This window comes from Hippoglossus stenolepis, chromosome 3, assembly GCF_022539355.2.
Source record: "Hippoglossus stenolepis isolate QCI-W04-F060 chromosome 3, HSTE1.2, whole genome shotgun sequence".
NCBI classification, from domain to species: domain Eukaryota; kingdom Metazoa; phylum Chordata; class Actinopteri; order Pleuronectiformes; family Pleuronectidae; genus Hippoglossus; species Hippoglossus stenolepis.
Window position 1 is genome coordinate 17153183 of NC_061485.1, and position 14135 is coordinate 17167317.

Consider the following 14135-nt stretch of genomic DNA (forward strand, 5'->3'; position numbering starts at 1 on the left):
CTTTTTGGGTGAACTATCCCTTTAAACATTTCTCATCTGGCAAATAAAACAAACAAAAAAACCCAACCCTGGGATCCTCCCCTTTAATTTGCGGGTTCTTCCCGGGTCCCTGCTTCCACACGTCTCCTCCTTTCATCGAGTTCTTAACAAGTCCATCCAGTTCTGTTTGCTCGATCCCCTCCCACGTCAGGGGCTGTGACGTAGCTGCGGCTGCAACTCTTTCACTTTCACTTAACAGGAAGAAGCTTCGTGCGCAGCAGAAAGTCCGGACAGGGTAAGCCTTCTGTCATTTACGTACATTTTAACGTTAAATACGTTCTAATTTAACACACCGCGACACAACGACACGTCAGGTGGAGTTAAGAGTAAAGTTTAAAGTTAGTAGACAATCTGCAGGGGTCTGCTTTGATCTGTTCGAAGTCAAAGTGAAACCAGGCGTCCACTATACAGTCAACATGTTCGGAGTAAAGGATTATTTATACACAATAAGTGTTGATATATGATGTGTTAACCCGACCTCACCAGACACCGCTGGTCCCTGTGTGTGTGTGTGTGTGTGTGTGACTCACGGTCCCTGTGTGTGTGTGACTCACGGTCCCTGTGTGTTCCAGGAAGAAGACTGTCAACATGGCAGCCGCGGACACTGAGGAGTCTATGGAGATAGTGGGTTTAAATCTGATCCATTCAGTTTACAAGTGTTTATTCTCTCATTTGATCTGTTCTTATGTCCTTTCTTCCCTCTTATTTGGTGCAGGGTGAAGAAGACGAGGGGGGCTTTGTGAAACTTCCTACACCTGCTGATGTGGTGGGTGTTTTTCTGTTTGGTTGTCAGACTGTGTGTGTGTGTGTGCTAATGTGTGTTCGACTTTTAAAGAGTCTTAAAGTCATAAAAAACAAAACAAAACGAGGCTGATAGAGAATCCAGGTGGCGCTGCAGCAGGCCTGTGTGTGTGTGTGTGTGTGTGTGTGTGTGTGTGTGTGTGTGTGTGTGTGTGTAAGTGAAAGTGAAAGCATGAAAATTTGTAGGATAGATTATCACCACTAGTCCCAAAATAACTACAGCCTGTCGCTTCATGCGATGTGAAAACGTCTATTTTTCAGAATTAACGATGTAGAAAACATGTGCTTTTGAGTTGAAATGTAAAAAGCATGTTGATTTTCTTAACTCAAGTTTTATATATTCGGCTGTATTTGTGGTTTTTCTATATTTTTTATAATGAAGTTTATAGAGAAACTGTAAAATGTAAGACTCTTCTTTGTCATAACAAATTGATGATGACTTATTTGGAGCCATCGCCAAATTTTGTATTCTCTAATATCGGTATCGACTTCGGCCTCCAAAAATATTTCCAAATAGGCCATTTTCAAATTCTTATGATAAACAAATGTAATTGAGGCTTGATGTTTTACAGTTGATCATAAACTATATTATAAATAACTATTAAAAAAACAAATACAACCAAATATATAGAACTTGAATTAAGAAAATTAACATAATTATTTTGGAAAAAATTTAAACAAATGCATGTTCTTTCCTGCATGGTTTTTTCTATGAAATTCAGGTTTTCATACAGGCAAACATAAATACAGGCTCCGATATATCTGTGAAAGGCTTGATTTTATCTCTCAGTTTTGATATTTGGTCAGGCTCAAATACAAACGAATGACGTTTTTTCTAATATGAAACTGCACATGATGTTCATTTTGGTTTTAGTAGTATCTAAATATATATATAAAATGTATCTAAATATTCTAAATATTTTCTAAAATCCTGTAAAAAAAAGTTATTTTTCAAACTTTTCTGAGCTGAGAGATGAGGAGGATTCTTCTTGACGAAACGATGACACTAATGATATCATGTCTTTAGGTGATGATGACTGAATCACAGAGCAAAGATGAAGTTCAAGTCGTTCTCCCCATCAAGTGGGAGGAGGGTTTTACATCCAAAAAATATAAAACGGAACTGACCAAAGCTCTTCAGACTTGGGCCAACAATAACAAGATTGCCGGGAAATTGGAGGTTGAAGATGCCTCTGACTATAAAGCTACGATAAAGATAAATGATGCTTCAGGTGCAGTATGACTGAGTTTCTAAGTTCAAATTAGCTCTCACAACCAGTACTAACATATTATATTAACTACAATATCATACACATCAAGCAGCATACTGGGTTAATATTGTGTTTTTTTCTAATTCAGTTGTTTTCTTTTATCTCATTGGGAGGCTAATTCATTTGTGTCCGTCTTCTTTTTCAGTCCTGACAAAGCTGCGTGAAGCGGCGGGACAAACGCTGAGCAACAGAGGCAGGAAAATAGTCACTCTACTGTCAATGAGTCCTCCAGAGACACAAGAACCAGAAAATGCTCCAATGAACCTCCCTTCACCATCGGTGCCAGACCCACAACATGTATGTATGTGTAGTTAATGAAGTGAAACAATTCTTTTTACCATATTAAACATTGTGTTTTTATCCAGGAGCCAGGGCAACAGCAGGGACAAAGGGAGTTAAGCAGCCCAGTGGCAGATTCTGCAGCTGGAGAGGAGACATACACTTGTAAAATCCCATTTGCCTTTTACTTATATATGAACCACATCCACAAGGAGAAAATCGATCGTATAGAGGCAGAGAATGGAGTCAAAATTGCGGCAGAAGTGACGGTAAAAATTGAACCAGGCAAGGAGAACGGAGACCGACGCAAAGCTCTCTCTGAGTTCAGAAACCTCGTCCAGACATTCCACACTGAATACGACGGCTTTAGCATCCCTCTCGAGGTAATGGCTCGGGATGCCATCAACAAGTCTCTCAATACTACAGTACAGAAAACCTCAACTTCCACCAAACCTTCTGTTGGAGAGCCTACACAGTCGTCTTATGAGACACCACAGGCGATTGGCATGAGTATCAACGACCCTCTTGTCTACGCAGGACTAGACATTGAGGAGAGCGTCTGGAGGCAGATGACCGCCTCCTTCAATGATCAAGTAGCTAAGCTGAAAGCTAAGTTTAATGTGGACTTTAAAGAAGCAGACATCGGTCAAGGACAAGTGAACATCAAAGCTCGCTCCAGAAGATCTGGACAAAACAAATCAATGGAGAGCCATGCTGTCAGGGCTCTCCTTCGTCTGTACCAGAGGATCGGCACATCACCCCAGGTGTTGACCAAATGCTACGGTGTCAGTGGATTCAACAGCTCTCTCAAGACAAATGATTATCAGCCAGAGGGGGCGTCCGGCGGAGCTGTATCGAATGGGCCGCCAGGATACAGCAGGGGCAACACTGAAGAACCCACAGGAGGGACAGTGGCTGTAAGAGAAGAAGACGCAACCTGCCCCATATGCATGGATAAGTTCAAAGATAAGATCAAGCTGAAGTGTACACATGAGCTTTGTAAGGGATGCCTGCAAACATTAAAGATGAAGACAGGGCCAATCTGTCCTGTGTGTAGAGATGTCTTTGATGTGGTAGAGGGAAACCAACCGTCTGGTAAAATGTCCTGGAAGACCTGGGGGTCATCCCTCGATGGATTCCCACACTGTGCCACTATAGTCATCTCCTATGATATTCCAGGTGGAAAACAGACGGTAAATACCTTCATTTAAATGAGTTGATTTTGCATGCATGTGTGTTAATTGCATGATGATGACGTCCATAACGTCTACCTCTTATTCTCCCTCCTTTGCAGAAAAGACATCCCAATCCTGGACAACATTACTCTGGTATTCAAAGAGACGCATATCTGCCGGACAACGATGAAGGCAGAGAAGTGCTGCAGCTGTTGGCTCGAGCATTTGAGCAGAAGCTCATTTTCACTGTGGGGATGTCCAGAACTACCGGGTTGGAGAACCAGGTGACCTGGAACGACATTCACCACAAAACCTCCCGATCAGGAGGACCAGATAGGTACAGTAGTCAAATCTCTTTCTTTTTTTTAGTATACTCTTTCAGTGTCCAGTCTCAAGCCAGTGTGTACGGCACAGCCTTTTCATTTTTGTGTTCGCCACACGCCCACTTGTCCACAGTGAAAATATTCTCACATACAGCCGCTGTCAGGAGTTTGTCTGGAGTTCAGTGCATGTCTGAAAGCAGCTTAATGAACTACTGTTCCCTTGTACATTCTCTTTCCACAGTTTTGGTTATCCTGATCCTGGTTACCTGAGCAGAGTGAGAGAGGAGCTGAAGGCTAAAGGCATCAAGTGAACTCTGTAGTAGACGCAGGTCTTAATTCAACATACAGGAAGTCCTTCAGAAATCAAGATGATACATTTTTTGATTTACGATTATCTAAAACCAATATTTAGTGTGATGCACATTATTATATTATATGCTGTTTATTGTAGTTTCTCCAAATAATCATTTAGAGTTCCTTTGAGATTCAATGGACAGGGTTCATTGCTTAAGATTTAATTGTTTAGCAACATATCTGCACGTTTTAAATATCATTTTCTTTGAAGGAATAAACAGTGTAAGAATGAAGCTTGAATGTATTCATTTAATTTTATGTGCACAGTGCATATAATCTGATTTATTGTTCACCTAAAACCTGATTAAACTACTATTAAAGTACTGCACACCGACTCATCGCTGTATTCTTCTGTTTATCAGCACAGGATGTGAACATGATGCAGAATATACCCTTGTTTTCTCTATAATTTTCACATTTTTATTTACAATATCAATTTAGTCTGTTAAGTGCACAAATACGGAAGTAAATAATAATCTGTGTGAACATCACTGCAACTGTCTTTAGTACGGACAGATTACTGAGCGAGCCGACTCTTTTATGACTCTCACTTTGTACTATGACATGCAAAGTGCAGTAAATCTGTGCGTGTGAATTCCTCTGTGTGTTAATGGTTAAGTGGGTCTCTGAGTATTGATTATTCCACCAAGGAGGTCATGTCTTCACCCCTGTCCCTTTTTTGTGGTTTGTTTATCAGCAGAAATACACAAAAACAACTGAATGTATTTGCGTGAAACTTGGTGGAAGGATGCAGTATGGGTCAGGGAAGAGCCCTGTCAAATTAGTTCCTTTATCAAAGGTTTTTTTCTTCACTTTTTTGAATATTTTGAGGTTCGAGCGTTTTTATACATTTTCACAGTTTTCACATAGAATAATTCATGGAACGTGATGGAAATAATCAGAACTGATATCTATGAGTGTTTGACATTTGGAGCTGATTGAATTTAAGGAGACTGTTGGGCCTTGGCAGAGGAATGTGTTGTACCGATTTTCTATGTCATTAAAAACTAAATGTGGAAATCATGTATTCCCTCACAAATGTAAATATCGACCCCACACAATCTGATATTCAGGACCACAGTGTCATCATATTTAGATTAAAAAAACTAACAGGCTGTGAACAAAACACACTAACTTGTTTTCTGTACAATTTTCAAAATTTTATTTATAACAATATCTGTTATTTAGTTTGTAAAGTACTCCAGCAAAAATGAAACATTATTCTCTTTACAGAAGAAAGTCTGAGCCTCCATGCATCGTGTACTATAAAAGCTATGTGTCATTTTTCATTAAAAAAAAAAGGACTAATCAAAGAAAAATAATTCTGAAAATGCATGTATGATTTAGCAAAAATTTTCTTTAGGTAAAATGATTGTACTTCTCTCTCAATTAAAGACAAAACATATACAACAGCATAAAATAACACTTGCTGACAGGTAAGCAAAATAAAAAGTTGTTATTGTAGTTACATTAACGATCGGTGTTACTGTTCACATGCATTAAGATATGGCCGACACATTTTCTGACAGAAGCAGCATTTTTGGGGCAGAGGCTGAGTGTAAGGATGTGTCAGAGCAACCAGAATGGTAGCATTAGCAGCAGCAGAGCAGAGCATGAGAGATCAGACAGAGCTCATTTCAAAACAGAGATGCTGAGGACCCAATGAACGTAATGCAAGTAAGACTAAGTCTTTACAAAACTGTGGTCAAACAGACTTTGATCCTCTAAAGGTAGAAAGATAAATCTACGCACAAAGCCAGACGGACACTATCTGTTTGTTATTTTTACAAAGTAATGGACTGGAGGAGTAGATAAGCAAAATACTGATTCTCAATCAAGGTTTTCCAACTATTTCACCAGAACTGCAGCCTCCTTTTCCTTCTGGAGGGAGACCCTGGAACAAACAGGTTGTACTGTAAGTCCCCGCTATGGCCTCCCCCAGCTAACCCCGCACCCCGAGGGCATCCATCCTTTCTGTCTCTTTACACCTGTGATCTCCATCCTCCACTTTGCCTGGAATGTTTAACCTGTGACCAACTTCATCATTCTCCATAATCGCACATCAAAACGTATCTCACCCTCTTGTTTCAGCAACACGTGAGCTCCAACTGTCGTACAATGTGATTAAAAAACAAACATACCTGCTTTACATCTCACGGTATAAAGCCCACAGTTTACACTTTACTGTAAAACATGATATTCTGTGCAAGGAAGACAACACAATCATTTAATGAGCATTGTTCTCTGAGAAAAAAAAAAAAGAGTGTTGTGGAAATACTGTAGTTGCCATCTGGTACTGACATTTTACATGTGCTATACACAAACGGTGCGATCACAAATCTGTCTCACCACCTCGCAGAGAAAACTCAGCGAGACAAACATATGTACCGATTTAGAAAACTTTGAGTTTTGCCTTTTCCCGCTCAAAGTCAACACAAACAACAAACAGTTGGCACTGGTGAAATGGAACAATGTTTTTTTCTTTTCTATACAATTCATACAAAAATAAAAAGTTAAAATTGCTTCAATGATAGCATCTTTTCTTCAGATTTCCATGTTTCCATTTCATTTTGCACAGAGGTAGTGGCTATTTAGGTAAAGGGTACGGGACAAAGTGTAAATTAAAAATCTCTCATAGAAAATGTTACTCATTTTTGACCAGAGGAATTTCAAAAGAACAAAATATAATACTGCAATCACATACAAAAGTAGTCCTTCATTTTTGTACATTTTATACAGTGTTCACACGTTTTTATCAATTTTCTCTCTCACTCTTTTTTTATCAATTTTTTTGTTTCGTTTTTCTTTAAAAGGCAAGAAGAGGGGTGTGTTTGGAATGGCATGATCCAGGCCGGTGGACAGTCTATGTCAGCGGGTCCACGAGGGGCTCCTCATCCCCACGTGATAGCAACTCCTTCTTCTCGTCTGTGCTGGCCAGAGAGTTGCGGCTGTTGTGACCCCCCATGTACAGAGTGGCATATACTGGGTTTGTGAAGTTAGTGGGCTGAAAATGATCAAAAATCATCCGTTAGTTCTCGCATAAGGTGCAGGTTATAGTATGTGGGTACACAGTATATACACATATATACAGTGATGGGATTTATTTGGTGCTTTACTTCTGTAAAATGTTTGAGTACTTCCTTCCCCACTGTATATATATGTACATTTTTCTCTACCTTGTCTGGGTCCAGCGTGAAGTCTGCGTCTAGCAGCTCCCCGGCGTCATCATCAGGCTCGCCCTCATAGATCTTGTAGGCAGGGTTTCCGATCTCAACATTCATGGCACCGTTGGTCATCCTTTGGTGCTGGAAGCCCTTTGCCCTACAGAAAATATTAACAGCACAGTCACACCTTTGTTTCTTATTTAAACTTATAGGAGCCTTAACAGGGCAAGCAGGGACACAGCCACATTACAGAGGGAGGGACGAGGCATTGCATGACTCTCACCACCATCCAGGCTCAGGGATCTAAGCAACAGCACAGACACCTACACAAACCCAGCATTCATGTAGCCCAGGACAGACCCAGACACAGTGAGCCTGGGACTGTTCGTGTACAGACTGCTCACGACAATCCCACAATAGATCCTCGACAATATAAATATCTGCATCTACCTCTGAGTAGATGCTGGACATTTCAAACTGCATTTTCCAATCTGAGCTTGGAAGAATGCTGTTGCACTGTCCCACGTCTCAACTATGAGAGACACTACCACGATACATCCAAAAGCACAGTACAGTACAACGTGGCACAAAATGATGGACACCAGTATGAGAGAGATCTGCAGCACAGACAGATCTATTCAATGCATCTTTTTAATAGATCTGCCCCGGAGCTGCTCAGAGGAGGGCAATTCATAAAAAAAATTTTAAAAAAAGAATAACACTGCGGGAGCATGACGAGCTGCAGCTCCCATGAACATCAGAGAGAATGACGCGACATTCACCACAGGACCAAACACTGCACAGCAACCAAGACTCATGAGTGAGAGAACGACAGAGAGCATCAGAGAGAGCATCAGAAAGAGAGCATCAGAAAGAGAGCATCAGAGAGAGAGCATCAGAGAGAGAGAGAGACATCAGAGAGAGAGCATCAGAGAGAGAGCATCAGAGAGAGAGCATCAGAGAGAGAGAGCATCAGAGAGAGAGCATCAGAGAGAGAGCATCAGAGAGAGAGCATCAGAGAGAGAGCATCAGAGAGAGAGCGAGCGAGAGCGAGAGAGCATCAGAGTGAGAGCGAGAGCGAGCGAGAGCAGGATGCAAAACTGAATGTTGGCATGGAGGGAAAAGTGTAACCCTGGCAACCGTTACCGCAAGCGTCTGGAGCCGGTTTTGCCGGGCCGGCTAGACCTGAGGAGCAGAGGAGATGCCATTACAGAGAGGAGAGGAAAAGTGCGGACCGAGGAAAGGAAAGAGGGAAGTAAGAGAGGGAGGGAAAGAGGGGATGCAAAAAGGCCAAAATAAGTCAGCTTGGACTCCTGATGTGTGTGTGTGTGTGTTACTCACCCTCTCATCCTCCTCCTGTACCAGAACAACGCTCCTCCAGCCAGCAGCACCAGCAGCAACAGGAGCAGCACAGGGATCACTATGGAGGCTGTGCCTACACACACACACAAACACAAACACACACAGGGTGCATGAAGAACTGACAAAGTCATCCTCAATCGTATAAAAAAACAAAACAACTGTTGACTGATGTCCCTGCAGTGTCGACTTACGTCCGCCTGTCCCTGAGCCACTGTCACTGTGGGCCACAGACTCACAGCGATGCCCTGCCCAGCCTGGTGAACATCTACACACACAAGAGAGGAAATAGAGAAGTGTGCATGAGCGGTTACGCTCAGAGATCCTCAGAGTGAACTCAAACACAGGTGAACACAGTCTGCTCCTGACCTGCACTCCGGAAGGCGAGTGATGGGGTTGATGGAGCACTGGCCATTCGCACAGTACTCGTTAGTATCACATGTGTAGCAGCTGGGCTGGACTCTGCCGTTTGAGCAGCTATTGGAGATGAAATAATAATGGAAAAAAAATGCGAGATACGATGAGAAAGACAAGAAAACTCTGCATGTGTGCGTCTTATTGTTTGTGTCTGTCCAGTTTTCTTACCGGCAGGCGAACTCCCCTGTCGAAGCAAAGCTGTTGCTGGGGATGCACTCGCCGTCACGACAATAGTGACACTTGTCTATTTCACATGTGCTGCCAGTGTACTGGGGCAGACAGCGGCAGTGCTTGGCGCCGTTTTCACTCTGTAGACATTTACCTTTGTTCAGGCAGTGGCCTTCACAGCTTCCTGTTCACACAAAGACACACACACATATGAATACAGAAGTGCTTACCAACCAACTTACAATCATTAGGGTTACGTTTAGTTTGTTGATGTCAGCGTGATCCAAATGTACAGTTTTACCAAAAAAACAGTTCACTTGTACACATTCAATGAACGGAAAAGGAGCAAGAAGAAGAAAAATGTTGCATTCACCTGCCGCTTTCATATAAATAACAACATGGCCGACCCTCTCATTTGATTTGCTTTCTTTTCACAAATCAGTTATACATGAATCAATAGCCATCATTAACATAACAGTTATTTCTCAATAATTTCATACAGTTTCACACTTTTTCCTTTATACATTTTCTTTAAATAATAAAAAAAAATATATATATATATATATTATGAATCTATTTGTCCAGAGAATTCCACAATTTCACTTCATATACAAAAATACACATCTTCTTTAATGTTGTTTTATGAAATAATACTTCTTTCCATGACCCTCGTTATTTGATATGAATGTTTCCTGTTTTTCAGACAGCAGTCATTTCTAACTTGACACAAAACCAATAATATTTTGAAGTCAACTGAATCTTTAAGTTGCACCACACGCATATAATTAAGATTAACATTGCAATTATGACTTTAGTGTGGTATTGCTTATTGGTCAGAGGAAGCATGTGAACATCAAACTCCTCTACGGTCTGGGAACACTCACTGTACTGGCACTGGTCGCCCAAGAAGTCATCGGGACACCGGCAGGTCGGCTGGTTTCCGGCACTGACTGTGCAGTTGCCTTCATTCTGACAATAATCCTTACATGTGTGCAGGTTACAGTTTGGCCCTGTGAAGCCTGTCGGGCATCGACAAGTAGGAGAACCTGGGGAAGGACGGAAATAAAGAGGGATGTAGAGAAGGGAAACAGAGAAAGAACAGAAACATGCCATAACCAGCTTGCAATGTCCAGATCTTACCTGTAGGGGAAGGTGTGCATGTGCCTCCATTCTTGCAGTAGTCTCTACACTGGTCGATCTCACACCGATCGCCTCCATAATTAGGCTGACAGCGACACTTTGCTTGCTTGTGGGCGTTCAGGAAACAGCTGCCACCGTTCATACACTGGACCAGGCAGGGACCACTAGGAGGAGCTGTAGAGTAGGGGAGAGTTTTTCAGTCAAGATTTAAATCTCAGTGTCTGTGTGTGTGTGTTGTTGTTTGTGTGAATGTGTTCCCTCACAGATAGGAGACAGTGTGGGAGTGGGCAGCTCCACACATGTGCCGTTGTCCAGCGTGCGGCCGTTGGGACACGTGCAGACGGGTCCACTGGGGCTCAGCAGACACAGCCACTCACATTTCTTCCTGTCGCAGGGGTTTGCAACTGACACACAGATAATCGGAATTAGAAATCAGGATAAATAACCGTGCTTGCTTTAGCGTTGATGTTCAGGGTTTTGTTTTTAAACTCACTCTCAGGTTGTTTGTAGCGGTGGTACAAAACTATATCTGTGGCATGGTTCATCCCAGTTGTCAGGTTCTCAATGGGACCTTTGCCGAATTTATTCACTCGGAAGACGTAGTTGTTTATGTACGTGACGCCGTAGACGTAGTCTTCAAACACATCGATGCTGAAGGGATGACGGATTTCTGTGTAGGAGACACATGACATTACGTCAGAGACCTGACTGATAAAGACTGATCATTATTATGGATTAAACCTTAAGCTGTGCCGTTGTGAGCATGTGCCACTCAACTGTTCTTAATGCTGTTTGCAGCCACAACTGCGTCGCTGCCGTTCAACCTCACGCTGCAGATCTGGGAGAGTTTGGCATCGGCCCAGTACAGACGCTCATTGAAGTAGTCCACCGCCAGACCTGTACAAACAGTAAAATGTTTGAGTATGGATTAAAAAAGAAAATCACACTTCCTGCTTCAGCAAGTAACACATGATAAAGGGTTAGGAGATATCCTATACAACGTTTCCCACAGAATTCATTCAATCCATGGCGGTAGTCGGGCACACGAACTTTGCTGTCACGCACAACAGATTCCGAGGTACATAGATTAAAAAAAGGAAAAGTTCTTGAGTGAGAGAGAGAACTACATTGCATGGCACGTGCACGTGCAGCTGAAACTATGAGGTCTGACTGTCTGCGTGGACAGAAACAACTTTATGGAGGATAGTGAGTGCACGAGCGAGCACGCAGCAAATAGCACTGCACACAGCGATACAATGCAGCAATAGAGAATAACGCCAAGAATCTCTTATGTTATCATGAGAAGGTTAAAACAATGTTTGTTCATTGTGAAACTGAGGTGGGACAATTTAGAATGAGTATATAATGAATATACGCCACAGTCTAAATAATTAATAAGAAGAAGCACTGATGTATGAGTGTGGGTTTTACCCGTCGGCCACTGGATGTTTTCCTCCACCAGCGTCTCTCTCATGGTTCCGTCCATAGCAGCTGTTTCAATCTTGGGGTGGTTCCCCCAGTCTGCCCAGTACATTTTCCTAATGGACAAAATGTAAGTGCTCCATTCATCACTGCTGCCATAGCAATCAAATCTCTACATTTGCATTCTTGTGGATTCCTTTTCTCTCATTTAACTGCAGCCCCACTCACCCTCTCTGGGGGTCGACTACAATGGCATATGGCTCATCGATCATCCCGGAGATGAGGGTTTTGCGGTGGTGTGCCCCACTTATCTGGGCGACTTCGATAACATCTCTACCAGAGTCAGTCCAGTACAAGTTCCCTGCCACCCAGTCCACAGCGATGCCACGTGGCATCTTCAGATCAGGGATCTACACACAGAGACGTAGAGGCTGATGTGAGAATCCCGAATATTGGTCTCACTTTTCCCAAATTGTTTGTATTTGAAATCATCATAACAGCAAACATACTGTATGCACTTACCTCCAGGTGGGTGATGCTGGAGTCAGTTTGCCGTCGGTTACGGTTGTTATTAGGGGACGAGGAGGAAGAAGGCAAATCATAAGAAGAAATACGCCCTGTGTGCCAGTTGGTCCAGTAAATGCGGTTGGTCTTGATGTGCAGGTCCATGGCATCAATGCGCACATTGGCGTCGCCCTGGAAGATCTGCTCGTAGCGCCAGTTTGGCATTGAAGGGTCCAGGCTGCGGATCTCATTGTCATCAGCGATGTAGAGCACTTGTCTTGGAGCTGGGGATGCACAGGAGTTCAAGTCAGGCAAACAGATCGTTGCAGTAGAGCACAGATATGAAAAATAAAGGCGGGGAAACAACATTCGGTGCACACAGTGTGCATTCTTAAATGAGCTTGGAGAGCTAACAAATGTAATGTAGAAATACTCACTGTCGGCCTTGCAGGTGTCATTGATTCTGGTGAAGTACTTGTGGCAGCTGCACTTGTAAGAACCCTTAGTGTTGTTGCACATGTGGGAACACGCTCCGAACTGCTTGCACTCGTTCTTATCTGCGCAACACCCCAAGGCCACACGATACACATTACACAAAACTGTAGCCACAACATGATGGTGTGAAAGAATGAGGCCGGTGTGGAGAAAACTGTACCTTCACATCTGTTCCGTCCTTTGGGCAGGAAGCCAGGTTTGCAGGAGCAGAACGAGTCGGTGCCGTTCACCACGCAGTGAGCTTCATCTCCGTCTCCGCACACTGTTCTGTTACTGCGACAGTCATTTAGCACCGTGCCTGGAGGGGGGGAAACAGGGAACTGATTAGCACGCACACTGAACACTCTCATTAGGACAAATATGATGTGACACACACAGGGCACCTTTCTTGTTGCAGTTGACTTCATCAGAACCGTAGTCCTCGCAGTCGTTGAAGTAGTTGCAGCGCAGGACGGAGCTGATGCATCTTCCAGTGGAGCACTGGAACTCATCCTTCTGACACGTTGGTGTGGACGGCAGCACTGGAGGAGTCACAGAATAATTGGTTATCACCCTGGTTTAGTGCAATGTGCAAAAATCCTCCCAAATGCTTAAAACTTTAAACAAGATTAACAAAACTCACAGCAGTTAAGTTCATCACTGTCATCCCCACAGTTGTTGACTCCATCACAGCGTTTCGATATCGGCAGACACACCCGGTCGTTGTGACAGCGAAACTGCCTTGTGGGTGGACACTGGAATTTAACTAAAGAGAGAAATATTACATAAGTGAAGCGAAGAGTCTTAACTACCAGAGTATGAAATGGTGGATGTGAAATCCCAGTAATTCTCACCACACTCCTCTGGCTTCTCATCAGAGTTGTCTCCACAGTCATCCTCGCCGTCGCACTTCCAGCCCAGAGGCTTACAAAGGGTGTTGTTGCACTGGAACTCATCCAGGGGGCAGTATCTACTCACTAAATAACGAAGGTAAAAGAGAAGAGGAGATGGAAATGACTGATACGTCATATCAGCATCCACATTTTCTGCATTATGTTCCACTAAACACCCAGGAGAAAGTAAGTGTGTGTTTTTTACCGCGACTGTCACATTTCTCCTCGTCGCTGCCGTCCATGCAGTCAGGATCAGCGTCACAGCGCCAGCGGATGGGGATGCAATGGCCGTTTTTGCACTGGAACTGATCATTGTCACACTTCACATCACAGCCATTCTGAAAACAGAGAA

At 43.0% G+C, this 14135-nt stretch overlaps 2 protein-coding genes across 3 annotated transcripts in view; one reads left to right on the forward strand and one right to left on the reverse strand.

Moving 5' to 3' along the window:
• Nucleotides 1-87: 87 nt before the first annotated feature.
• Nucleotides 88-4576, forward strand: dtx3l2.3 (deltex E3 ubiquitin ligase 3L2, tandem duplicate 3). Its single transcript, XM_035152285.2, has 8 exons — nt 88-274; nt 612-663; nt 755-805; nt 1868-2072; nt 2257-2408; nt 2477-3583; nt 3685-3902; nt 4130-4576. The coding sequence occupies exons 2-8, from the start codon at nt 628-630 to the stop codon at nt 4197-4199; spliced, it is 1839 nt and encodes a 612-aa protein (XP_035008176.2). The 5' UTR covers nt 88-274; nt 612-627; the 3' UTR covers nt 4200-4576.
• Nucleotides 4577-5380: 804 nt separating this feature from the next.
• LOC118104959 (low-density lipoprotein receptor-related protein 1) overlaps nt 5381-14135 on the reverse strand; it is a 100853-nt gene continuing 92098 nt past the window's right edge. Inside the window, exons 70-90 of one of the 2 annotated variants that reach the window (XM_035152282.2) lie at nt 13989-14121; nt 13745-13867; nt 13534-13656; nt 13295-13432; nt 13072-13209; nt 12854-12973; nt 12435-12700; nt 12141-12322; nt 11922-12028; nt 11268-11387; nt 10984-11160; nt 10754-10894; nt 10491-10664; nt 10235-10396; nt 9351-9534; nt 9135-9242; nt 8960-9033; nt 8748-8841; nt 8553-8591; nt 7419-7563; nt 5381-7246 (exon numbers count right to left, since the gene is read on the reverse strand). In XM_035152282.2, the coding sequence (XP_035008173.1) occupies nt 7106-7246; nt 7419-7563; nt 8553-8591; nt 8748-8841; nt 8960-9033; nt 9135-9242; nt 9351-9534; nt 10235-10396; nt 10491-10664; nt 10754-10894; nt 10984-11160; nt 11268-11387; nt 11922-12028; nt 12141-12322; nt 12435-12700; nt 12854-12973; nt 13072-13209; nt 13295-13432; nt 13534-13656; nt 13745-13867; nt 13989-14121 (2889 nt within the window). In that variant the 3' untranslated portion in view covers nt 5381-7105. The remainder of the gene's footprint in view (nt 7247-7418; nt 7564-8552; nt 8592-8747; nt 8842-8959; nt 9034-9134; nt 9243-9350; nt 9535-10234; nt 10397-10490; nt 10665-10753; nt 10895-10983; nt 11161-11267; nt 11388-11921; nt 12029-12140; nt 12323-12434; nt 12701-12853; nt 12974-13071; nt 13210-13294; nt 13433-13533; nt 13657-13744; nt 13868-13988; nt 14122-14135) is intronic. The other variant, XM_035152283.2, reaches the window with a different exon arrangement.

Excerpts from the sequence above, each read along its gene's own strand:
- dtx3l2.3 (XM_035152285.2), top strand. The coding sequence starts at position 628 with ATGGCAGCCGCGGACACTGAGGAGTCTATGGAGATA. Across the intron at positions 806-1,867 it reads TTCCTACACCTGCTGATGTG|GTGATGATGACTGAATCACA; the intron begins GTGGGTGTTTTT and ends TCATGTCTTTAG. Across the intron at positions 3,584-3,684 it reads TTCCAGGTGGAAAACAGACG|AAAAGACATCCCAATCCTGG; the intron begins GTAAATACCTTC and ends CCTCCTTTGCAG.